Here is an 18,548-nt window from a genome sequence, read left to right as displayed (position 1 = left end):
AAGATCAACCAATACTCCTAGAGCTTCCGTTTTAACCCCTAACATCGTGAGATTCCTTAGAATCATAAACCATCGAGGGAAGGCGTGAAATTGTTCGAGGGCTGCGGACGCTAACCACCTATACCTGACGCAAACCGGAAACACTTAGATCGAAGAGTTCGTTTAGATTGGGAATGCTCGAAGGGAACGACAATTACGTCTGCAAGCTAAATCCTAGTAGGAAGTATATACCAATCGACTAGTTATATCCGTACTATTTCATTACTTCTCTCAAATCTCTATTTGAAATCAACATCCTTGTGAAGGAAACCCTCATTGTTTCAAGTAATGAAATCATTCATTTTTACTCCTTACGACACTTATTGATAAGAGTGGCGTAATCTTGGGTATCTTTTGTGACCCGACCTAATTGGCCAAGCGATGCACCCTATGGTGTTACTAATCCTAACTATTATCATTTAGAACCTTTCACTATCCCTCGAATTTTTCGTAACTCTTGAGTTTTGAACCTCGAGAATCATAGCAACCATTTTCTTCTGATACAACTTTTATTGACACTTTCGATAATGATCGGCAATGTCATTTCGCAATAACTAAGATTTGATGATTGGTCCATTCCATCATTGATAACTATTCCATTTCGTTCGTAATCAATAAATTCAGATCATCTCTTGATGATATTCAAATCATTTCGGAAAAACTCCTTGTTTCCTTCTTATGGTACGATCATTCAAATTTGTTTGAAACTAATCTCCTTAGGAGATGGGTACCCTTCCTTGAACTAACCAGGTATCATCAATTCCTTATCAAAAGCTTGCGCTACTTGAGGGCAGCTTAAATCAGTCATTCCCGTCCCGACATCTAGGATTATCTTGGATTTTTGAAATTTCGTTTTCAAGATAGCCGTACCTCTGAAATTATTGCCAGAAGTCGATGCCGCCCAGGTTTATTTTCCCGTGACTGCATAGGTTCTTTCAATGCGTTTGCTAAAATATCTGAGCTTTTAGAATATAGTAAGGCTTGCTTGCTGATGTTCGATTTCCCCCTGAATGAGGATGGAGTACTTATGCTTTACGATAATGAAGCGATTTTGCCCAAGCGATCCGTTGTTTCCTAGTTTAGAAATGGGTTTAATATCGTTAGGTGGGAAGCATGCTGATTTGATAGGGACGTGATAAGAAAATGCTTGTGGGATACGAGTCCGCATGATGATTGGTAGAAGTTTTGCATTTGGCGTTGGTATCTACGATGGAAACTTCATCAAAGGCGTACTACGAGGCAAATTGTTCAACGACTGAAGCAACTTCAACCCCGTCTTGTTAAGCAAGTGATGAGGCTTAATTTGATTAACAAAACATGCAGAAGATTGTGAGAGATGCTTGAAACGCTGTCGTCTTACTTCGAGATACTTCTAGGACCTGCCGAAGCCTTAGACAGTAGCCAGGTGATGCCAAAGCGTTTTGTGGGTTGTCAGAGTATTCGAATCTTGATTAGATCGCTGATTGGCTTAAAACATACCTATAGGGTCCTTCCTGATTTTGTAGGGGCATTTCTTTCATTCCTTGACATCACCCCTCTCCGTTCAGTCATAAGTTGAAATCCTAATTTTCGAGCCTGATCAACACTGCAAGGGTACCTATACCCATGTAGCGTATTCTATCCTCTTCCAATCGAGAATCTACCCTTGGAATGGGAAGGTTTTTCCTAAACTATTTATCACTGCATACTTGTACAAAACTAGAAACTGAGCCCATAGGTTCGCCGTTGAACCTATTATTACTTCAGGAGGAGGAATGGCCGTCAACAAAATCCACGAAGGTTACGTGATGGAGATATCCTCAAATGACGAAGGTGATCACCTCAATATCACGCTATTGGTGGTGACCTGCTCCTATTTTAAGAGGGATAGACGATGATTCAGAGACCAGTAAAGCGACGAAATCTGATCCGTAGTCATGCACCAATTTCGAGGACGAAATTATTTTAAGGGGGATAGTTTGTAACGACCCTGATTTTTGGTAAATAAAAATTTCGTTAAATATTTAAATTTTATTTTAACTACTTGGATTTGCTACTAAAAATTTCTTTTTAATTTTAATAATCCGTCATAATTAGATTTGAGACTTATAAAATTATATCTTTCACGCCGGAACAATCTAGTCATTTTCTAAAAACAAGTATGCTTATAAAAGCACTTGTATATTTTCCTAACGAGTTAGATAAAATCTTTAAATTATATTTCTTGGCTAGAAATCCTACTTGGCAAGTAGAATTAGTTTCCAACCAATTCGTTAGAAAACCTTAATTACCGTTTCAATCTAGTTACAATTTCCTAATCCTAGATGGACCTTTTTGACCGTTTTTGAGCCTTTTGAACCCCCGAACCCTAATTGAACCATTAGACTATAGGAGTAATCATTTTATTCCTATGTTTAGTCATTTCACTTTACCTAGCATCATTACTCACCCTACCTATTGGATAATAAAGGCAAGGGAAAACTTTAACCTTTGGTCCATAAATGTTAGGGAAAATATTATCCCTTGGACAATAGATTTCCATGACCAGTCATATCAAATTATTACCAATATCCCTTTACCCCTTGGTCCATAATTGTTAGGGGAATTTTTGTCCCTTGGTTATTAGACCTTTGACTTGCCTAAATACATGACAAGACAAGTCATACAAGAATCCCATCATTTTGCTTCCAAAAGAAGCAACCTTAGACTTGCCATAATGAGAACCTAGATTTGACTAGTCATTCAAGCCCATACTTACCTTCTTTAACCAATGGTTAATAAATGCTAGGAGAATTTTTGACCATTGGTTAATAGCAATTAAGTTGCCAATGAAGCCTTGATTTGACAATACAAAATCATGGGCTAAGGAATCTCATCATTTTGCTTCCAAGGAAGCAATGCTAGCTTTGCCATGCATGCACACCTATGTTCTAGTCTTAAAATCCTAGACTTACTTTCCTAGATTTTCTTGGATGTATATAGATACAAGTGAGAGAGAGAGAGAGAGAGTGAGAGAGAGAGAGAGAGAGAAGGCCGGATGGAGAGAGTGGGGTGGAGTGTGTGCATGAGTATTGATTACTTACACAAGCAACATTTATAGCCTTAAGCCTATTTTTTTGACTACATGCCAACCCATTTCTAGTCTTTCAAAGTACAAAGCTAGGCCATGATTATATTCCTTCTTGCAAGCAACCTCCCCATAGACTTGACAAGTCCAAAACCCTTCATGATGACCTAAGATTTGGCCTACAAATGGAAGTGACAAGTCATGGAAGACTTGGCATGCTTTCAAGCTTGATTGGACATGACAATGGAGCAAATCCATGGGAGGGAGGAGAGAAGGGGGGGCCGGCCATAGAGGAGGAAGGAGGAGCTCAAGTGTTGGCTATAAATAGCACCCCATGCCTTCCATTCAATTCACACCATCACTTCTTGCTCTCACTTCTCTCTAGAAACCATTTCTGTTTTTCCAGGCAGCTTACTGCCCTCCACGAATCTCTATTTTTCTCCTGCTTAAAGTAGTTTTTAGAACCAACTCCCTTCGAGAAAGTTGTAGAGCACTTCGAAACCTTTAAGTTAGACCCAAGAACCATCCCAATCGGTGAAGAAATGACAAAGATATTGGCATCCGAAGTTCAGTAAAAATCTCGGATTTCCATTTCCAGACAGCATACTGTCTCTGCCTTTATCACCATTTTTCTCCTATCTAAAGTAGTTTCTAGGATCAACTTCCTTCACGAAAGTCGTAGAGCACTTCGAGAGCTTCAACTTTGACCCAAGAACGATCGTATTCGGCCAAATATTGACCGAGTTACTGCCATCCAAAGTTTGGTCCAGATTTGCAAGTTTCACCGCCCGTAGAAATCTTCCAACTAGCTTATTCGGCCCCGACTAAGTTTCGGATCAAGGTAGATTAATCTCTACTCATTTTCCCTAGTATAACTTTAGTTATTTTGCTTATGATAAGGCAAGTTAAAGTATTAGGAATAAATAGCAAGCTCGTTTTACAAAATCTTGAAATGACATTACGATCATGTAGATTTTCTCTACTCACTTCCCTAAGTATACGTAGAACCCTAATCCAATAACTCTACGTATAGTATAAAATCTACGTTAGAGAGTAGCATGTTCTTGATTCAAAGTATCAATATCGTAGATAAGATTATCTATTGTTTGGTTTCAAGTAAATAAGCTTATCGTTTAAAATGCATGATTGTCAATAAGTTTATCTCACTAATGGAGGTATGAACATGTTGGATAAATGACTTTGTCTTAAATAAACATATGTTGTATTGAATTTCTCAAAAAGTAAGATATAACGATTTTCGAAAGATAAGATTTTAACGCTTGATTTGAAGTATTCATATTTTGATCTTTTCGAGCATGCTTAGCAATATAGAATTGGATGATCTTGTTAGATTACAATGAATGATTTATGGTTGCGTATGTGAAAAGTCCTACCGCGGAGTCTATGCATGAAAACGAGACACGGAAATCGAGGAAATAGAAACATGACACCTAGGGTGTGGTTAACAAGAAAATGTGTTTTCGAAGGAGGAAATATTTTTGAAACTACATAATGACCGATTTTGATGGCATTATGTGAAATGTGTGTGTGGATGTGTGCCAATGGGAACCCGGGACGGCGGAACCATTGTGAGGATACTCGGGAACCCGGAACGGCGGAACCGAGGTTGGGTGTGTGGCTTGGTTATCCGCGGAGAGGAGCCAATGCAAATGTGTGCCAATGGGAACCCGGGACGGCGGAACCATTGTGAGGATACTCGGGAACCCGGAACGGCGGAACCGAGGTTGGGTGTGTTAAAAACGGATTTTTGAAAATGTTGATTTGGTGATAAAAAGTGAAAATGGAGACACGGTCTACGATGAGTTGCGTAGGAGAAACACCGAGAAACATGGACACCGACGATACTTGAATAGTGAATGTGGATGTGTGATTGTTACTATTCGTCGTATATGATTTACTGTTTGTAATTTATGAGTTAGTGGGTAGGGTTTACTCTATTGAGCGTTGTAGCTCACGGTGTTGCCTTTTTGGTGACCCTGACATATTATATGGGTGACGACGCCGGTATAATGTGTCAGACCTCATAGACGAACAGGGTGAACATTATACCTTGGAAGCTTTCGGAGCCGAGGAGCTGGCCAGAATGGAAGAAGAGGCGGAGTAGTAGATAGGAACCCTAGTCTACTCTCCTTTTGTTTAATAAAGTACTCTTGGGAGAATTATGTTGTAATATTGAGCCAGACTCTATTTAGTTTTTCAATAAAATTGCCTATTTAACGTTTCCAAAATTGGGGGCGTTACAGTTAATTTTAACAATTATTTAAATGAATAATCAAAAGCTGACGTAGTAAATTTTGATTATTTACTTTTAATTATTACATTGAAGGTGCTTAAACCCTAATTAAAACATTGGTAAATACTAAATGGAATCTTTTGAAAATCAGGTCCTAATCGACGGCTGCGATCAAATTGAGAAAGCGATAGTATATCGCATGAAAATTCAGCAGCCTGCGTCCTTCATTTCGCTTAAGTCTTAACGCTGTCTACGAGTCTCTCGCCAGAGGTCAGAGAGAGAGAGAGAAACTGAGAATTTTGCACACAAACAGAGAGAGAGAGAGAGAGAGAGAGAGAGAGAGAGAGAGGCGACATGTGCGGAATACTAGCGGTTTTTGGCTGTGTGGACAACTCTCAGGCCAAACGGTCCAGAATCATCGAACTATCGCGAAGGTAATTTCAAACTCAGTTTTGTAATTTCATTTTGGTGTCTAATTTTGGTTTCTTTTTTATTCCATTTCCAATGTGTGAACCTTGGCCGGTAGTGCCGAGTGGTTTGCTCTCTTTTTAGGACTTATTGAGTCGTTCGAGTTGAAAGAATTGATTGGAATGTGGATTGGTCAACAATGAATGCTCGGATTTTTGTTGATTATCCGTTTGGTTCATTGGCTTGGCTACGGAGATGAAAGGGAGTAATTTGATTGTCTTACCAGTTACCAGGAACTTTCTATAAACACCCAGAAAGAAATAATAGGAATTTGGAAACGGTAAAATTCATAGGGCACATATAGGCAATGAAAGAACAACCTTTCTAGGACCCACACATACACTGTACACAAATTTTGGTTTGGGTTTTGAGGGAGGTTTGGGGTAATGAGTGAGGAGAGATAGGTAGAGAGATGAGAGTAATAATTGTAGAGAAAACTTGTTGTTGGGTTTTGTGACCCAAAGCGAACACGAGTCTTACACACACATACTCACATGAGTGGTGGGTCCCATAGACACTGCACGTAAGCATTTGTTTATGTGTGTGTGGTGTCAGAAATTTTAATGAACGAATGGTTAACAAACATGTGTGGGCGGTCACACTACATAATTTCGGTTATTTTGATCAAATCCTCCTATAACGATAGTGATTTTTTTTAATCCTATGGGTTGCCTCACATCTGCGTTTTGGTCCATCCCTTTGTAAAATGCCTCAATTCTGATGGGTTAAGGAACACAGATATTGGAGATATATGAGAAGCTCAATTCAAGTACTAGATAAGATATGTTGACGTGGTATGCTTGTTGGATTAATTTTTTGGTGGTAAATAATGCTTGTTGTATGACTAGAGGTCGTGCTTGTTTTAATTTCATGTGTTTGTTCTGTTGAAGTTGGTTTCCCCGTTGCTAAAATTTGCTTTCTACTTTTGTTTCTGTTTCGTTTTGCCTGTTGCTTGAATTGTGGACAGGTCTATGAACTTCCCTTTCGTGATTAACAATGTCATTGAGGGCAACCTCTGAAAATTGAACTTAGTTAAGAAGTATTGGTGGCAAAAGGGGCTGAGAAAAGTAAATTATATTGTAAGGCTTGATAACATGCAGAGTGCAGTGGTTTCCGATGGGATGAAATAGGGTGTTTGGACTTACAGAGCATGACTTCTCATGTTCTGAAACTGCTATTGATCTTTTTGTTTAAAATGTGCAAGTATCTTTTCTTTAGGATGTGGATGTGCTGTTACTGCTGGATTTGGTATCAATTTAGAATGGGATTAGTGTTATTATTTACCATGATTTTGGATATGTAGATTGCGCCATAGAGGTCCTGATTGGAGTGGCTTACATTGTCATGACAACTGTTACCTTGCTCATCAGCGATTAGCTATTGTGGATCCTGCCTCTGGTGATCAGCCTCTTTACAATGAAGACAAGACAGTTGTTGTCACTGTAAGTCAATTTCTGTCTTTTACCATGTTCTCATTGCACCAGTTTGGGTGTACAAAAGCAGTTCTTGATATGCAATTTTGATATTTGAGGATATAATCATTTTGCATTCCTATACTATAGTCCTAGTGGTAACATCTTTTGTGATCTAGAGTCTTGTACAGATGTCACACATTACATGTTGATGTTTGGATAAATATAGTATTTGTTCTAGCTTGACTATTTGTATTTAGAAGATTAACTTCTCACTTTAGCTTGAAAACAATATAGAGCAAAGGAACAAGCATAGGTCAAAAGTCATTTCTTGGTTCTTATGAGCTCAGTGGCATATATGTAGTACCAGTACCGGGTTGTTGGAAAAGGATGACATTTAGGAATCCACCTTATGATCTGGTGTTCACCCTACACATTTAGTTGGGTATGAGTGACACGAACACTTTTATACGACTGATGTAGATACCAAGGCTGAAACCTGTAGGGTGGCCTTGCTGATTTTCAAACATAGATACGACTTACGAGTAAAATTTAGCATCTGTTTTCGGCAGTAAATAGAAGGATTACATGGATGGATTTTTTGGAGTCCACAATGATGGAAGTCATGGGAATAGAGGTCTTTAGTGGAGAGTGGCGTAACTGCCTACCAAGATGAACTCTGCTTGATGCCAATTTTTGGAGGAGAAATGTTTGACGGGTAAGAGTTTTTACTTTTAGGAGCTGATTTTGGCTCTGAAGACAGATGTTTGTCTTCTGTGATTTAGTTTTATTGGTTTATGGTGTTTAACGTGATGTACCATGAGTAACGTGTGAGGTCCATGTATGAATGTTATTCCAAGTCTATAGAATATGCTTAAGTCAATCTGATTTGACTGGGCCTGTTTGATAAAGCTGAAATATAAGTACTGGAGGTTTTTTAGTGGCGCATGAATTTGGAAATTTAAATACATTTTTCTTTTGATAAATAAAATCCAGTAGAACTTTTCCCACCTGAAATTCTGAGATCAACATGTTAGTTGAGAATAAGATTATAAACCTCATTGATTCATAAGATTACGATATGTGGTTCAAAGAAAATTGAAAACTGTACTACTCTGGGAGTTTTTTTGCTTTATCAAATTCGTCCTTTATGAATTTTCCTTTGCTATATCAAGCTGCCAAATGTCGGATGGGGAAAAAGGTTTTGTTAAATTTATCTATTTTTTTCTGAGCTTTCTGCTGACAGTAGTTGTGTTATGTTTCTTTTTCCATTCCCTTTTGTTTTTCCACCCATTGCAGTTTCAGCTTTGTCTACCTATCTTTAGTCCTCTCAAGGATTATCAGTGTATCATGTAGGTTATAAATATAGAAATCCTGTTCTCATTGCCATTTACTTGGTCCACCCTATGGCTTTATGAACTCAGTCCTCATGCAGTCATGCTTGATTTCTGTTGCTTCCTTTTTTAGGTTAACGGGGAGATATATAACCATAGAAAGTTGAGAGAAAAGCTGATGTCTCACCAGTTCCGAACTGGAAGTGATTGTGAAGTGATTGCCCACCTTGTAAGTGCTTGACTAAATGTTGAGAAGAAGATCACTTGTTTATTCTGATAGAGATCTTTGATGTTTGGTGCTTTTCTTATATATCAGAAAAGATGTCTACTTCCCTAATTGCCTAAATAGAGTAGTTGGTTATTTTTCTCAATTACCCCAAAAAAAGGTTGTTTCATTTCTTTCTTTGTTTTTCATTTTCACTTTCTGGATCAAATTGTCCTCTTTCTTCTCAATTGTTTCTTTGATTTCATCACTTATCCTAGTATGAAGAATATGGAGAAGAATTTGTGGACATGTTGGATGGGATGTTCTCCTTTGTCCTCCTTGACACCCGTGACAAAAGTTTCATTGCTGCTCGGGATGCCATTGGCATTACCCCACTCTACATGGGCTGGGGTCTTGATGGTATGGAAGTGTATTTCATCAGTTTTATGGTTTTGTTGTGACATGTAAATTAAATCTTGTCATTGTATATGCGATTTGCTCTTTTATACTGCTGTATCAATACTATGTTTATTTTCGTGTAATCAAGTTGAGAGCTCATCTTCTGGTGTTTATTTACTTGACGACTTATTTTGCATCTCTTTTTATGAATTTGCTTGGGTTGGCAATCTTGACCCAGACCGTGACGTTGGTTTGAAGTTCGGTGTCAGTTTATTATGACTGTGTAAAGGATCAAAGTTCATGATTTTGCATTGTCAGTGGTTGAGTCGAATTTCTGATTGTAGTTGTCATATCATTTTCTTTTTTTCTATACCACCACTGACTAAGGGCTACTTTTTTTGTGCAGGTTCTGTTTGGTTTGCTTCAGAAATGAAAGCGCTAAGTGATGATTGTGAACGATTCATTTCCTTCCCTCCTGGTCACATATACTCTAGCAAACAGGGTATGCACATATTAACTCATTCTGGATTGAAGTATTTCTGCATTTAAATTTTAGATTGTATGGACTTTCTTAGATGGTTAACTCATTAGTCCAGCACTTGATTCCATAGCCTTTCCTAGCAATTAGTGATCTGTATGGAAATGTTATGATCTATTTAGTCTTTCTTTCCTGTGCAGAAAGAAGTTTGCCTTTCCCAAATAAGTGCAACTCCATATAATTAATTTTCAAACGAAGCTTTAATCACATTAATTGCACAATAGCAGCATTTTGTTTGTGGAAGCAACTATACTTCAAGGAAAAAGGACCTAGAAGACAACAGTCATTTTGTTTAGCGGTAACTATGTGACATTTTGAAGAACTGAGAGGGTTTTCTAGATTGCACCATCATTCTCTGTTAGACTGTTACTGCTATCTACCTCCGTTTTTCACTCTATGAACTGTACTGATTGTTCTGAGTTCGCAAGCGATGCTAACTATTTAGTTTCTTAATGCGACATTTCAGGAGGGCTCAGAAGGTGGTATAACCCACCATGGTTCTTGGAACATATACCTTCCGCTCCATACGATCCCCTAGTCTTACGTGAGGCCTTTGAGAAGGTTTATCTCCTATACCCCGTTATCTCTTCATTAATTTTGTTTCTATTTTGTTAATGTACTGGCTCTGATTCATCATGGAGTATGAAAGAAAGGAAGCATAGTGATGGCTAAGAAAATCTAATATTGTACCCATTCTTATTGTTGATCATGAGATCTGATTACCTTTTTGTGCTTGGGGCAATGACGTAGCCAATGAGGTTATAACTGAGGCACGTCAATTGCTGGTTGAAAACTATTGTTATATGCAACACCAATTCTACTTATTGCCTTTGTATCAAGTGAGCTCGAGTTGAGATTTAGGAAGGCCCATAATAGGTCTTGTCCAAAATAATCATCACTGCAAGTTTCTACTTATGAGTCATAGTCTAGGATGTTTATGTAGAGAATACATGCACTTGTTGCCTTGCCCAAATTCTCTAGCAAATTGAATTGCTATTGGGCTGATTTTCTTTAATTCAGATTTGGAAAAGCCATTTTCATTGTTATGTGGCATCTTGTAAAGAAGAATCGGGTTCTAACTTATAATAGGAAAGTAGTTTCAAGTAAGACAAAACATGTTGAATGAGATTTTCCAAGATTTCCTTGTACATTGTGGTACTTACTTGGGAATTTCAATATGTAACCATGGGTTTTATGAATGTTTGCTATATTTTAAGATTTTGTGGGACCTTTGAATAAAGGGGTTCATGGAGAGAGAAAATTTATCGACTTTTGAGGTGGCAAAGAACTTTCAAAAAGTTTTCCTTGTTGCATTTCTGTAAGTCCAAGTATCGTAGGAACCTACCAAAAGTAGGGGTGTCAAACGGGTGGGTTGTAAATGGGTTAGGTTTTTAATGGCTCATTAACCCATTTATAACCTAATTATCTAGATAATTGGTACCCATACCCAATCCGGCCCATTTCTTTAGAATGAATCTAGCTCGCTCCTTAACCCAATTATATATCCAATTATGCAATCACATATGAAAAAGATGTTTACACACAAAAGGTGGGGTAGCTTTAGTAAATTTCGGTGTGGCATTAGCAATTTTGTTTTCGTGTTGTTAAGTAAATTTTGGTGTGACAGTAGTGATTATGCTATCGTGGTAGTAGTTTGTGTTATTAACTTATTGGGTCATATAGTTTGACCCATTTGACTCAGTTAACCACCCATTTAAGACTCATTTGAGATGAGTCAAACTGGGTGAAGACCCATTGGGACCCATCTCATAAGTGAGTCAGGCTTGATTGAACTTAGAGTGGGTGAGTTTGGATGGTGTCATGGGTTTGCGATATTGACACTCCTAGCAAAAAAAGTAACCGGAGAAAACTTATACAACAATAATAGTACCCGTGTAATCCCAACTGGATGGGGGTATGGGCGGGGGACAGTGTTCTAAATGGCGGCTGCCTAGGCGCTTGACGGCAGCGCCATGATTTCACCCTCGGCGGCTCGTTTGGCGAATTTGGAGATTTGGCGGAACTTGGCGGCTAAGAGAGATTTGGCAGAGCTAGGCGGCGTCTTGGCGGAGCTAGGCGGAGCTTAATTGCCTTAAAAATATTAATAAAATATATTTAAAAAAAAAAAACGCTGAATCACTCAGCGGCGCCTGCCGCCCGACTAGCGCCGAGTGCCATTTAGAACACTGGCGGGGGAAGACCCAAGATAGGCACCTACCCTATAAAAGGTGCAACTTTTCTCCCCCTTGAATTGTATATTCATCTGGAAAAGCGTTTGTTATTCATCCTTTAATTGCATTCTTTTGTGTCTATTTTGTGTGTGTGTGTGTGTGATAGTTAGGACTTGGGAAAAAGAAAAGGAATGCCTCGTTTGTTGCAAAACTAAGTTTTTTAGGAGGTCAGGGGAAGGGCCGTGGCAAGTGAAATACAGATAGTTGTATAGATAACTAACTCTTAAATTACTAATTTTAGAAAGTAAGTACTCCCTCCGTCCCTTTATGTTAGTCTCTTATTCTATTTTGAGATATGCCAAAATATTGGTCCTCTTTGAAGAGTCTAGCCAAAGGTATTTTAAATTTCCAAAGGTGGACTCTCATAAATGATTAGAAATATTCTTAGAAAAAGTGAGAATTGAGGGCAATATGGAAGTCAAAGCTAACTTTCTAAGGAGAGAAATGCATGTCCCCTTAAAAGGTTGGACTACAGGGACTAACATTGAGGGACAGAGAGAGTAGAAAGCTTGTACATCTAACACATTATGTTCCATTAATAATTGGTTGTTCTAGGTAAGATGGTCTTATGTGTTGCACATTCCCTCGTTTACTGCGACCCTGCTTATGTGGTGCAATGTAGCTGTTCTGTGTACTACAATGATCAGTTTGATATGCAGAAGAGTCGGAGCTGCAGATCTGCTCTTTTTCGTATTCCATGACCCCGCCCTTTCTTTGTTTTCCCATAAGAGGAAAAAACTTTCTGAATATTAAGCTAGTATACTTGTTCGCATTTTACTTTGGCTGATGATTGACTATATTATTTTAGTTTACGAATTCAATTTTCCTAAGATGTTTCTGTTTTTTGTGCAGGCAGTGGTCAAGAGACTTATGACGGATGTTCCATTTGGTGTACTTCTGTCTGGAGGTCTTGACTCATCACTTGTTGCTGCTGTGGCCTCCCGCTATTTGGTTGAATCAGAAGCTGCTTGCCAATGGGGATCCCAGTTACATACATTTTGCATTGGGCTAAAGGTTATACTTTTCTGATGTTAAAAAGTTATCACTGGTGCTTTTCACCTTACATGTTCATGTTTATGGTGAAAAATTGTTTGTCCATCCATTCTAACTGTGCTGTCAACAATCTCTGTTACATAGCTTGTGTTACAATCTCTGTTACATAGCTTCTGTATTGGGCCTTGGGTCTCGGCACACACTTAGGCAAGCCTTCAACAAAAGATATTTGCTTTTCCATTGGCGCTTTGTCTTCCTTTTTCTTTCAATTCTATTTTTTCTTTTTTTCCTCCCAATTTTATGGACGCACAATTAATGTTGCCTCATGGAATGGCGTATAGCTGTTTGCTGAGTCAGTCTCTCCTTAATCTCGTTTCCTAATGAAAATAATGGCTACCTTGAGCTCATCAATTCTTGTAATACCTTCACTTTTACGCTTCTTATATGTTTGGTCCCACTTAATCTTTTAACTGATACAATGCCTATTCATAGTTAGGCATTACTCTTGCTATTGACTCTTGATTTTAAATAACATGTTGTGGAGGATACCAGTCATTTTTTTGTAAACAATTTTTAGATGCCTAAGATAATCTGTAGTTCATAAGATTTTTCAGCAAATTACCTCTAAGGATAGAAACATTGCACTAAATTCCCATTAAGGATGAACTCAGTTTTTAGTGGTTTAATCACTTTCATAGGGTTTAAGGTTTTAGGCACTTCATAGGGTACCCTAGGGTTTAGGTTTAGGCACTTTCATAGGGTTTTAGGGTGCACTTTCCTATTAGTGGTTTAGACACTTTTATAGGGGCAATTTTGAGAAAATATTTCAGAATCCTTAACGGTGCATTTCCTTTTTTTTTCTGGAGTGCACAGGAAGAGGGGGTGTGGGGGGGGGGTGTTCAAAATAGGAGCTACACGTAAAAACCTCAAAATTTTTGTTGGTAAGTAAATGGAGTTGTACCAGAGATATAGCTCATAATGTGCTGAATGGATTTTTTTATTCAGAAAATGTGACATGGATGGTCTTTGTTATAAAGATGGACTTGAAGTAGGACATCTTGGTGGTTCAGTAGTTCAATTTTCTTAGGTATGGATTTGCTGCTGCGAATTTCAATCCGTGAAACGTAGCAGAGATGTTACTCTGGTGATTAGGCATGCTTCGCATGAACATGATGGTCCCAATTTTTGTCATTAAAGCCAGTGCGTGGACTCCATATCATGTGTTTTGTTTGTAACATTTTACAATTTCAATTCGCATGACATGAAATATTTTTCGTTGGCGTTGGGTAGGTTTAAAATGAGCAGAGGGAGCTATAACGGAAATTTTGTTGAATTTCTTGTTCTGGGTAAACTCATGGAAAGTTTTCAAACTTACTCATACTTTCTACTTTTGCTTATCAGGGTTCTCCAGATCTGAAAGCTGCCAGAGAAGTAGCAGATTACCTTCGCACTCGCCACCATGAATTTTACTTTACTGTTCAGGTATGGTTTGGACTTTTCAATTAACGGAAGAAAATGAACTCATTACATATATCCGCTGTAGGGCCCATTCTCTGGATTTTCATTTGATTTTCTTTGCTATAATAGGAAGGCATAGATGCACTTGAGGAAGTCATTTATCACATTGAAACTTATGATGTGACCACAATTAGAGCCAGTACTCCAATGTTTCTTATGTCTCGGAAAATAAAATCCTTGGGAGTAAAAATGGTTCTTTCTGGAGAAGGTTCAGATGAAATTTTTGGTGGTTACTTGTATTTCCATAAAGCACCTAACAAGGAGGAGCTACACCAGGAAACATGTCGAAAGGTATTCTCAAACAGTTTTTAATCCCTTCTCTGACAGAAGTAGTTATATTGTGCATGATAAACTAGTTCACTAACGTTTATACCAATACCAGTTCTGATGGATCCTTGATGTTTTATCAGATTAAATCTCTTCATCTGTATGACTGCCTTAGGGCCAATAAATCAACTTCAGCATGGGGTGTGGAGGCCCGTGTACCTTTCTTAGATAAAGAGTTCATCAACCTAGCAATGAACATCGATCCGCAGTGGAAGATGGTAAACTACAGGAATCCTGAATTTTAATTTCACATTAATTTTCTCTATATGAACTCCAGATTAGTTTGAGCTGCTGCCTGCTGTAGTAAGCAACAGGTTACCAAAATATTCCCGTCACTTTACGCAGGAGATATTCCAAATAATTTTAGAGGATATACGCCCATGGTCTCAACTTTTTGTTGAATGCTTTCATTTCCTTGCCTTCCTTCTCGATCAGGCTTGCTATTTAAAATAAAATAAAAACTACGTAACTTGAGGACGCAAATTTGTAGTTTTCAAATGCGGGGGACTAGAGGTCTCCTTATTTATCACTGGTTGTTATAGGATTGTAGTGCTAGATGCTTGATCAATTTTCTCGTTGTTTATTTACATGAGTGTCAGAAGGGCCCGTCTGTGGCTGAGCATCAGATTGGACATAAATCCGTGGGGACCACATATCTTACGTCCGGCTGAAATTTGTGTGGTCATGTGTGACACTCATATAGAAGTGGGATATTTAAAACCTTGGGAGCTGTGGTATTGTTCATCCCACCACTTTTTAGTCCGATGACAATATGTCTTCTATGGGATGAGGTGTCCCTTCACTATTTGTCCTCTCAAACCACTGGGACCTTAATGTCTCCCACTTTCAACTGTAATTTGTCCACCTTCAACAAGTTTTCATGGAATCTTCCATAAATTTCCCGTACCCGTGTTGGATCAGACATGGCTAATAAATCTTAGCTGAATGTGCTTGGACACGAGCACCCATACTTGAGTCCATGTAATTTTCACTACCCACGTTGGACTCGGACATGTCTAATAAATCTTAGCTGAATATGTGTTTGTTTTCCAATGTGCTTGGATACCAGCGCCCATACTTGAGTCCATGTAACAAAGCCCCCCAGTGAAAAAAGAACTAAATGACTGATGTATGCCTGCAGAATTAGCAAAGTTAAAATTAACAAATGATGCACATACCTTTTATTTACTTTATCGTATGATTGCAGGTTAGGCCTGATCTTGGAAGGATTGAGAAGTGGGTTTTACGTAATGCATTTGATGATGAGCAGAAGCCATATCTACCTAAGGTTGGTGTTATTGTTACCTTCTGTACAGGTTTAAGCATTCTAGTTCTCAAATCGCTTCTGTCTAAAACTAGTATATTCAAAATCCTTCACTTTCCCTGGATGGCAGTCTCAGTGGGAAAACTTTTTATCAGGATATTTTTCTCAGTTGTTGAAAAGTCTCTATTTTGGCTCTAGCACATTTTGTACAGGCAGAAGGAACAGTTCAGTGATGGCGTGGGTTACAGTTGGATTGACGGCTTAAAGGATCATGCAAACCAACAAGTATGAATTTTCTTCACTTGTGCAAATATGAAACGATGTTGAATGTATTTGGATCATCAATTTTGACTTTATTAAAATTTAAATCCATTGTTCTGGAATTACAGATCTAATGATTGTTGGTTGAGAGTGGTAAAGTTTTCCTGGGAATTCATTGTTAACTCATATCTTCTTATTCTCTGTTTGTAACTGGGCAGGTGACAGATTCAATGTTGTCGCATGCAAGCTTTGTATACCCTGAAAATACTCCTACCTCTAAGGAGGCTTACTATTACAGGACCATTTTTGAGAGGTTCTTTCCAAAGGTGGGTTTTATTGATTTCCCCTATTTTTTCTTCTATCATTTGGTCTGTTGGAGGATGGTATATATTTAATTGACTTATCATGCTTTTGATTTACCCTTTTTGCTCTCTGAGATGTAAGTCATCTGTCTGTCAATGTAGGGTGCTAAAATATTCACCAAGATGATAATTTTTCCATGTATATGGAAAGTAATGGTAAACATTTAGGTTATTTGTTATTGTCTTTCACAATTGGTTGGAGGGGAACTGGGAGCCGGAAGCTGCAACTAGCAATACTAGGACTTGAACCCAGGCATGACACTTGATGAGGGAGTGCCGCCTCCACCAGGCCAACTCTGGGTCTTTAAAATCTCTCTCTTATTTGTGTGGGTGTTGAAGAGTGTTATCATATTACGACCATTTGTTTCATTTCAACGCTCAGAAACTCTTATTTTGTTTTTTCCCTGTTATTTTTGATATGCTAAACGAATTTGCTTTTTTGACCAGAATCCGGCGAGGTCAACTGTTCCAGGAGGTCCCAGCATAGCATGCAGTACAGCAAAAGCAGTGGAATGGGATGCAGCCTGGTCCAAAAACCTCGACCCATCCGGCCGTGCTGCTCTTGGTGTTCATGAAGCTGCTTATGAGGAAGCAGTAGAGGCTAAGAATGTTACCGTGATGAACGGACCCCAGCAGAAAATCCAAGGGACCGTAGAGAAGACTGCTACAGTTGCTTAATCATAGACTCTACTGCTTGTTCTTCATACAATCTCCAAAGATCTGTTTCCATTCCGGAAAGGTACTTTATTTGGTTAGATATTGGTGGAAATGTTTCCAAACTATATTTGGTGTTTTAAGTGGTATATTGGTCCCAACCTCATGCAGATCTCACAGCGAAGAGTTGGGTGAAGAAGTTTCCCAATCCATGACTCGAGTTGGTGTTAAAAGAGATGGTTGTTTGTAGCTAAATAATAATCCCTGTCTTGCTTGTTCTTCTTTGTGGCTTTATTTCGTAGGCAATATACTCTTTTTTTTTCCCCTTCTCGTTCCTTTGATCAAAAGTTAGAAAGACTAGTTGGAAAATTATGTTAACCTGTTGGTTTGTCTGATCTTAAAGGAGTATCTTGTTTTTGTATGTGGATAACCCTTTATGCTTCTTCGCGTGTAACCTTTATTCCCTTAATCTCGATTCGTCTAATGACCAAATAATAGCCGGATTTTCATCGTTTCTACTTTTATGGCTTACACTTAATCCGTGGTTATGGATTGTGGTGTTAAACATCTGTACTGTAAAGAGCAAAAAAAGATCTCTCTCTCTCTCTAGGCTAAGAATGCTACCGTGATGAACAGACCCCCAAAAAAGAGCTTTAGAATAGCTGGCATAGATGACTTTGAGGACAATATGTTGAATCTGGGATCACTCTCAAAGTATGTTGTGTCTAGAAGTTGAATTAGTGCTAAAAATGATCCTGGTACAATAATACTCAAGAGGTAATTTTCCATGTCAATGTTTGGATTACTCCTGAAATTATATTTAGGAATCCTTCATTAGAAAACTTTTTAGATGAACTTTTTCACCTTTTAATGGATTGAGCTAGAAATCCAAGATTACTGGTGGGGCGAGGGAACAGATTTTCATTTAGTAAGAAATCCAAGATTACATGGTGGGGAGAGGGAACAGATTTCCATTTAGTTTGAAAATGTAATTCCTTGTTGGATGTACAATTGGACCATATTTGGATGCCCATAATCTTCCGTGGAAATGAAAATTTTATTACCAGGAATCAAATTCAATGTCTATTGGAGTACTAGGAATCAAATTCCTAGCAGTTCAATACCCAAGTAATTCTATTCAGAAATTAGTTATTTTGGAAATTTACTAGAGTCCTAGCATTTTTTATGGATTGAGCCAGGAATCTAGGATTCCTATGAAAATGAGAGGGATCAAATTCCTACT

The 18,548-nt window shown here is 38.3% G+C and overlaps 1 protein-coding gene and 1 non-coding gene across 3 annotated transcripts; both read left to right on the top strand.

The window, feature by feature from the left end:
• Window positions 1–5,559: 5,559 nt before the first annotated feature.
• Window positions 5,560–17,726, top strand: LOC131302475 (asparagine synthetase [glutamine-hydrolyzing] 2). 2 transcript variants are annotated; one of them, XR_009191751.1, is made up of 15 exons: window positions 5,562–5,773; window positions 7,111–7,249; window positions 8,687–8,782; window positions 9,037–9,178; window positions 9,564–9,659; window positions 10,162–10,256; window positions 12,779–12,940; window positions 14,321–14,401; window positions 14,507–14,728; window positions 14,848–14,982; window positions 15,972–16,052; window positions 16,227–16,313; window positions 16,508–16,615; window positions 17,099–17,390; window positions 17,477–17,726. XR_009191751.1 is itself a non-coding variant. In XM_058329143.1 (14 exons), exons 1-14 carry the CDS (start codon window positions 5,694–5,696, stop codon window positions 17,327–17,329), a joined length of 1,755 nt encoding a protein of 584 aa, XP_058185126.1. In that variant the 5' UTR covers window positions 5,560–5,693; the 3' UTR covers window positions 17,330–17,726. The 2 variants fall into 2 exon arrangements, 1 of the variants encoding a protein (XP_058185126.1); XM_058329143.1 differs by having other exon boundaries at window positions 5,560–5,773; window positions 17,099–17,726.
• Window positions 10,419–10,573, top strand: LOC131305739 (U4 spliceosomal RNA). Its single transcript, XR_009193301.1, has one exon. It is a non-coding gene; the product is annotated as a U4 spliceosomal RNA (small nuclear RNA).
• Window positions 17,727–18,548: the final 822 nt, after the last annotated feature.

This window comes from Rhododendron vialii, chromosome 10a (genome assembly GCF_030253575.1).
Source record: "Rhododendron vialii isolate Sample 1 chromosome 10a, ASM3025357v1".
Taxonomy (NCBI): domain Eukaryota; kingdom Viridiplantae; phylum Streptophyta; class Magnoliopsida; order Ericales; family Ericaceae; genus Rhododendron; species Rhododendron vialii.
Note: the sequence above shows the minus strand (reverse complement) of the source record. Positions and strands in the feature narration are given on the sequence as shown.